Below are 8,108 nucleotides of genomic sequence, written 5' to 3' on the forward strand. Positions count from 1 at the left end.
AGGCACCTAAAGACTCTCAGAGCATGAGAAGCAAGATTCTCTGGTCTGATGAAACCAAGCTTGAACTCTTTGGCCTGAATGCCAAGTGTCACCTCTGGAGGAAACCTGGCACCATCCCTACTGTGAAGCATGGTGGTGGCAGCATAATGCTGTGGGGATGTTTTCTAGAGGCTAGGACTGGGAGACTAGTCAGGATCAAAGGAAAGATGAACGGAACAAAGTACAGAGATCGTTGATGAAAACCTGCTCCAGAGTACTGAGGACCCCAGACTGGGTCAAAGGTTCACCTTCCGACAGGACAACGACCCTAAGCACACAGCCAAGACAACGCAGGAGTGGCTTCGGGACAAGTCTCTGACTGTCCTTGAGTGGCCCAGCCACAGCCTGGACTTGAACCCGATCGAACATCTCTGGACAGACCTGAAAATAACTATGCAGCAACGCTCCCCATCCAACCTGACAGAGTTTGAGAAGATCTGCAGAGAAGAATGGGAGAAACTCCCCAAATACAGGTGTGTCAAGCTTGTAGCATCATACCCAAGAAGACTTGAGGCTGTAATCGCTGACTAAGGTGAGTAAAGGGTCTGAATACTTATGTAAATGTGATATTTCCATTTTTTATTTGTATTACATTTGTGCAAATTTCTAAACCTTTTGCTTTGTAATTTTGGGGTATTGTGTGTAGATTGTGGCTGGAGAACTTTCACGAGGTGCTGAAACCTACTATTCTTCTCAACCACAGAGAATGGCTCATATCCACCGCCATTAACATACCGATCACTCTTGTCATTTATGTTGCCCGGTCAGAATCGACTACGAATAGCTACTTGAATGCAGAGGGGAGACGAAGTTGTTCTTTTGCATTTCCGTCTTGCTCCGGTTGTAGGAATTCTGAAGTTATGTCGTGAAAGTTTGAGATGTTGGCAGCTGCATAAGCTATTGTTGATCAGTGGCCACATATATTTTTAGTGTTTTATCCACAACTCTCTGTCCATTGCTGTTGTAATCTATTGAGGAACCAACATTTTCCCAAACTGTAGATTTTAAACGTTGGAGAATCCTCCTGGTTTATCGACCCTACCACTCGCCATCGTACAGAACTAGTTCCCAGCTCCGCCTCAAAAAAGGACTTTTAAATGCGGCATATTAAGACTCAAATTTGATTACAATGTGCGGATAGGCTCTATGTTTCAACAGAATAGCCTGAAACAGATTTACTCCAGGCATACAACACAGCGTAGACATAGCATATAGACCTAGTGGTTTTTATGTTTATATATACAGTGCCTTGCGAAAGTATTCGGCCCCCTTGAACTTTGCGACCTTTTGCCACATTTCAGGCTTCAAACATAAAGATATAAAACTGTATTTTTTTTGTGAAGAATCAACAACAAGTGGGACACAATCAAGAAGTGGAACGACATTTATTGGATATTTCAAACTTTTTTAACAAATCACAAACTGAAAAATTGGGCGTGCAAAATTATTCAGCCCCCTTAAGTTAATACTTTGTAGCGCCACCTTTTGCTGCGATTACAGCTGTAAGTTGCTTGGGGTATGTCTCTATCAGTTTTACACATCGAGAGACTGACATTTATTCCCATTCCTCCTTGCAAAACAGCTCGAGCTCAGTGAGGTTGGATGGAGAGCATTTGTGAACAGCAGTTTTCAGTTCTTTCCACAGATTCTCGATTGTATTCAGATCTGGACTTTGACTTGGCCATTCTAACACCTGGCACTGTATTTTTTAATGTATTCATTCGGGTTCACAGTGCGGACCGAACCGAAGTCCCCAATACCGAGCGGTTCGCTATGAATACATGTATTCTGTAAGTTCCTTGGCAGGACAAGGGTTTCCCCACCAGGGACGGTGAAGATGTTGATTCCTGAGCTGTAAAGTATGTATCATGTTCTCACTCTGTCTCCTCCAGAGCCATCTATTTTGCTGCATACTCCAGTGCCAAAGAGAGAATGAATGGAGTGTTTCAGCCAGACTCTACACAGGTCCACATGGTGTCTGCTGGCTTGGCAGGTAACCACACCCACTTTCTAACACTATACCATGTAGTCTTTTTTTTTTTTTTTATAGATTTTTCATTGGTAGGTATACTTTTCAATCATCCATTTTTCTGTGAGTATTCAGTAAACTGTAGCTAGTCATTTTGGATGATAAGCTAACCTGGAGAGTCATGTGATGTGACCACTTCTAATGTGTTGGTCAGACATGCCAGAGAGCTGCACCTGACCGGGTCAGTGGTGGTAAGTCCAGTCAAACCCAGACTGACTAGTTCTGTAGAGGTCCCCTACCATACCTTCCTATTCTAGGGTTAGGTTTCTATATTCTAGTCTCACGCTACAGTATATCTGCCCAGCAGCTCTCAGCCTGTTGGTTCCTGTGACAGCTCCTCATATGACCTAATCCTCTAGCATAGTGGCTAAACTAGTTTGACACGAGGCGTCCCTCTGTCTTTCCATCTGCATTTTGTTAGGACATTGTTGATTTTTCAAAGGCAAGGGAGTAGAATAAAGTATATTTATTGTTGAGGTTCCGTCTACAAAGCCTTTTTCAAGACAAATCTCAGTTAGGCCTAATATAATGCAAGAGCTCAAACCTAGACACTTCCCTAGGCCTCCTGTACACACACTGAATCATCTGTTTCCCCCTGGCCAGTATGCACCTCTGCTTCAAAGTGACAACCCCATGTTAAACCTGGCATATCAGGCTGATGCAGGCAGAGCAACTCCCTGGCAGGCTGATGTAAGCAGTACTAGAGATGGTAAAACCTTTTTCTGGAAGATCGACTAAACAGCCTTCCTAGACGCGAGCTGGTTTCATACATGTTGGTGACATGAGATGTCCTGATGAAGGTCCCCTGACTGGAAGTATGCAGAGACCTTTTCCCCTTTTCTCCAGTTTTGCCTCCAGCAAAAGTGTGGTAGATTCTGCCTATTATCATAAAATTATATTGTAAAACTCCAACTTGTACAGTATTACACACACACACTGGCCTTTTCTAGATGAGGAAATACATTCTCTAAATGATTATTTCTGCCCAGTGTCAGTGATCCTAGGAGCAATATGTTATGTAGCCTAGACTCCTGGCTTCTACCCTTTTAGAATTTAGGTCAGTCAAGCAAGCTGGGCTTTTAAAGAGCACTGCGTGTTTCTGTAATAGAGGACCGGGGAGGAACGTGATCCAGATCCCTCCAGGTGTTTTTGACAGGTTTACGTTAACACCCTTTCCCTCTGAGTAGCATGGCTCGGTCCTTACACCAGTCAAATCAAGGTCTGCCCAAATACTCCCTCTAGTGGCCACTCCATGAGGTGCAGCTACCTGTAGAACCACTATTAGCCACAACAGGCTTCTTTCTCTCTGTGATGCAGGAGCTCAGGGAGGGGAATAGACTGGCTCTGGTATGAGACTGGTGTGTTGATAGGCTGGTGAGAAAAGAAGCCTGTTTGCCATTAGAGAGAGTTGTGATACAGAGAGCTCATTGGTACATCGTAGATATGTGCTACAGAGAGTTGTGTAGCCAAGTGGCATCGGCAGAGCTAGGAATAACCCTGAGATCAGTGTCAACATGACTGCCCGGCTAAAGCAGTCGAACACTGAAATTATGGAAGTGTAACCTTTACACACACTAACATGCTGTCACAACACAGATATCCTAGGCCTTGTCATACTGTGGTATGTTCATGAGCTCGTCTCTCTCTTAAAAACATGTTGACCAGGTTAACAGTTCTTCATTTCTGATGGTTTTAAATTCCCTTTAGGGCTGATGCCCCAGAGAAGATTTGGACAGTTTTGTTCTACAGCTTGGTAGACAGACACTCCTGGTGTTGGTGGTGTTTGTCTGAATCATCAGAGCTCTTGTCCTTCCTCTCAGGGTTCACAGCCATCACAGCTACCAACCCTATCTGGCTCATCAAGACTCGCATGCAGCTGGACTCCAGGTAAACACACAGGTCTGAGTCAGTAGTGGCTAGAGGTGGATTTAGGATGTGGTGTCGGTGTACAACGCTTCTGTCGTTTGTACCATTAGTAAATCCTTTTCCGCCTGCCTTTCATAGGAACCACGGGGAGAAGCCCATGAATGCGTTTGAGTGTTTGCGGCGGGTATACCAGACAGAAGGCCTGCGAGGGTTCTACCGGGGAATGTCAGCATCCTACGCTGGAATCTCAGAGACTGTCATCCACTTTGTCATCTACGAGAGCATCAAGCGGCGCATCCTAGAGGCCAAGGCCACGCAGCACATGGACGAGGAGGAGGAGTCGTCCAAGGATACCTCAGACTTTGTGGGGATGATGCTCGCCGCTGCCACCTCCAAGACCTGTGCCACATCCATCGCTTACCCCCACGGTGAGGGCACTGCATCCTGGGAGCAGGAGGGTGGGAGTGATGGGGGGGGGTTTATAGTCCGTCATGTGTTTGTAGTCCTTAGACTAGTTAGAACCTGTAGTTAGTATTGGTTCCAGTATGGAATCTAGTACTGGGGAAATTATTGAAATTTTAAATGTACCAGGAAATGAGCGTGATCCTCTCCTTTTCCCATCTTTACAGAAGTGATCCGGACCCGGCTACGGGAGGAAGGCACCAAGTACCGTTCCTTCTTCCAGACTCTGACCACGGTGCCCAAGGAAGAGGGCTACCGGGCGCTGTACCGCGGCCTCACCACCCACCTGGTGCGCCAGATCCCTAACACCGCCATTATGATGTGTACCTACGAACTAGTGGTCTACATGCTAAACGGTTAAACTTTGTCCCTTGCCCTACGACCCCAGATTAAACCCTAGAGAGAGATGGGTCTATGCCCCACGTTGGACCAATGGCACAAAGAGACCCCCAAGAAACAGGAGAGGGACCAGGTACTCATCTCTCACACCTCCAGTCCCTCCATCCTGTCTAAAACGAAAGCAAATTTTCCCAAAAGCACCCTGTTTTGGGATGGGGGTTGGGTTTTCAGGGGTGAACGACACAGGAAGAGGGGTTGGTAGACAGGAAATCACCTTTTAAAGGTGTTTAAAAAGAAGCAGTGTCATTGAAAATGAGTTCTTAGGAGCCCTTTCTCTCTCCTTTTCTTGCCCTCTCTTATTGTCTCCTAAATAAGCTTCTTTACAAGAGCATAGCTTACTGGAGCAGGTACAGTGGGAGAACATTTTAGTCTAACAATTCTAATCATTTCTCTGGTTTGTGTGTCAAGGGGGCAGTAGAGTAGAGGTAATAGAGGCCTGTTGAGTGCAGGGAGGTCTTAAGAATTGGGCGAGGTGGATAGGGGACGTGCCTTGCCTTGCGTGACAACTTCAACTGACCGGTATAGATGCACAATAGTGATGAGGAAGAGGAGCAAAGGTCAGATCAGCCCTTGTTTCTGGATCTCATTAAACCACAGTTGGACCGCAGGCATTCAGAACCACACACAGTGCTGGTCGGGTCCGCTTTGCACTCAGGACCAAGCCTGGTCCCCTCCACCCCAGGTCAGCAAGCTCACAGGTCATCCCTACAGCCAGGTCTAACCTAACCTCTGTGACTGGCTGGCCCCGACTGGCTGGCCGGCCGGCCTTGACTAACACTAGAAGGCTTGAAACTGACTCATACAGCAGTCTTTACAGTGTTCTCTTTGTGTGGATGTTCTGTAAAGTGGGTGATAGTAAGAACCTTTTGACCCACTCCCTCATACCACCCAGACTGACCAGAATCATCCGCCATTTTAAACTACTTGAATGTTAATCAACACAAGGAATAACTATGGGAGCATTGTCTCACATCAGATGGCAACTTTGTGTAAATATTCTAAGAGAAAATGCATAAAAAGTTTACAAACTTAACAAGACAATTATATGAAATCGTATGTCTTCATAAGATGTAACATTGTTGCATTTTTCTACCCAGTCATGGGAGTTTAAACTGTTTTTTGGGAGATTGGAGGGTGAACCTCAACCCCAAGGTTTCCCCTTTGACATACAGTATTGAGTGACTCTTTCTGCACTTTTCTATAGACCTTCTCCGACCTCCAGTTGCATCTCTTCTTTCCCTGCCTCAGAATCCACGTGTTACCGATGAGACAATCCTCTGTCCGGTGTTCACTTTGGGAATAGATGGAATTCTCTTGTGTACGTGTGTGAAATGCTACACGATAAGGAGACCCTCTATCGCCATACTTTATGCAGTATGTGTTTTTACAAGTTGACTACATTTGGAAAAAAATGCATAGTTTTTTGATGCCTTGCCTTAAACAGAAAGATGCCTGCTGTCTACTTCTTTCGACTCTCTTTATTTAGCTGGTTTTCCTGTTATTTTCTGATTGCTCTGTTTCAAAATGACAATGTTCATCATCTCCTTGTTTACATTCAGTCTTGTGTAACCATAGACGACCTTACCTACTGACCTTTCCCCACTCACATGATATGAGCACGAAGCGCCTTCCCAGCACATGTAAGCATCACTGCAGCCATTCTGTCAAATATCCACAGGTCACACTAATGCTAGGAATAAGGTTCATACCATGCTTACTGTTCCTTAAGAGAGGGGTTGCACAACCACATTTTTAAGTTGCACCTGTATTTGTCTGTCTGTCTCACTTGTCATAATTCATGATGTTAGAAACATTCTATTCTTATTGACTTTAAAATGTCAATACATTTACCATTAATTTGTATTGGGTACAAAATAATCTGACACACAACCAAAACAAACAGCAAATGCATCACACATTTATAGTTATAATCTTGACGTAATCATTACGTGCTATGAATATGGGGCCAAATACTGAACTTTTTACTACACCTAAGTGCATTTGTCCCAATACTTTTGGTCCCCTAAAATGGGGAGACTGCCAAAACATGTGTCACTGTCCCAGTACTTGGAGCTCCCTGTATAATGAATCTATTTTTTAATTGATCCATGAGGGCTGCCAGTTGCCCATCCCTGACATGTGCATGTTTCTACTCTGGGTGTGCCAATAACCAGAGACATTTGGTACACTGTTCTTTCACATGGGTTTGTTCTCATCTTGCCCCTGAATGTCTGAATTGTGTGTTCGAGAGCGTGTTTCCGTTCCATATGATTCTTGTCATGCCCTTTTTTGTTTTGTAGGTGTGTCAGTATGCTCTCAGTCATTAATGGACTAACTGTTGTTCCTTTTCCATTTGTGTTTTGTATTTGCTCATGAGGTCTTTGACGAGCCTCCTAGATGCGTGGCTGACTCTATGCATTCTTCTCACACCCCTGGTTTGTAAAACAAATTTCCATAAATGGGAAAGGGTGCTCGGGCATGTGTGGTTTGATTGTTTCCAGAAAATGTCTAACTTTTACCGGCAAGGAAAGAAACAGTTCACTAGTTTTTATAACCAGCAGATGGCAGTATTGGCTTCAGGTGCCTGCAGCAAACTACCAAGTCCCTTATAACAAACACACCCAAGTTTCCATTTGTATTAGTGGTATGTACGGGATACATGGCATACACCATCCAACTAAATGCTTAGGTGCAGGTTCTTTCTTCACAGTGCCACGAACATAAAGTAAATGGCTCCGTAAAATATTTGATCATAAGTATAATACAGGAAGGCACAATTTATAGTCCAATATGTGTTTGAGGGGCAGGTGTTTAAATAATGCAGTATTTAGCAATCATAATAAGAGTGTGACAGTGAGTCAGTCCAGTTGAAGTGGTGCTAAAAGAATGACTCATGGGTCTACTGATGTTGTCAGCCAGACACTGAACAGAAAAACAACCCTCCTACAGCTCCATACATGTCCTTTCAGAGGAATTACCTTCACACAATACCCTCTACCACACGGTGGACGTGGAACGGCAGTGAGCTGCTCATTTGTCTTTCAATAAAGTCTACTTTCTTTCCATTCTTCATATGGTTGTCATTGATGTCGCAGCAACAATGTATTGTAATGTTGTTGAAAAGGGCAATGGTCCTTCTCTCCCCAGTCCATACTAACACTACTTCAGACGTTATTGACAAGCCCCCAGGTCCATTCACAGGCCAGTGTGTTGTGACCACACCACAGCTCTGGGAAGACCAGGTACCATCCAGCCATGTGCTGCTAACCTCGTGTTAGTGGTTCTGCCAGTTGTAATGCATGCCTGCACTCAC

The 8,108-nt window shown here is 44.6% G+C and overlaps 1 protein-coding gene across 2 annotated transcripts in view; it reads left to right on the forward strand.

The window, feature by feature from the left end:
- Positions 1-7,860, forward strand: part of LOC110507936 (solute carrier family 25 member 36-A) — a 28,996-nt gene extending 21,136 nt beyond the window's left edge. For both annotated transcript variants that reach the window (XM_021588360.3, XM_021588359.3), the window contains exons 4-7: positions 1,932-2,032; positions 3,889-3,955; positions 4,073-4,362; positions 4,564-7,860. In XM_021588360.3, the coding sequence (XP_021444035.1) occupies positions 1,932-2,032; positions 3,889-3,955; positions 4,073-4,362; positions 4,564-4,757 (652 nt within the window). In that variant the 3' untranslated portion in view covers positions 4,758-7,860. The remainder of the gene's footprint in view (positions 1-1,931; positions 2,033-3,888; positions 3,956-4,072; positions 4,363-4,563) is intronic.
- Positions 7,861-8,108: the final 248 nt, after the last annotated feature.

The sequence above is a fragment of the Oncorhynchus mykiss genome, chromosome 27, assembly GCF_057628025.1.
Source record: "Oncorhynchus mykiss isolate SJ-2025 chromosome 27, ASM5762802v1, whole genome shotgun sequence".
Lineage (NCBI taxonomy): Eukaryota > Metazoa > Chordata > Actinopteri > Salmoniformes > Salmonidae > Oncorhynchus > Oncorhynchus mykiss.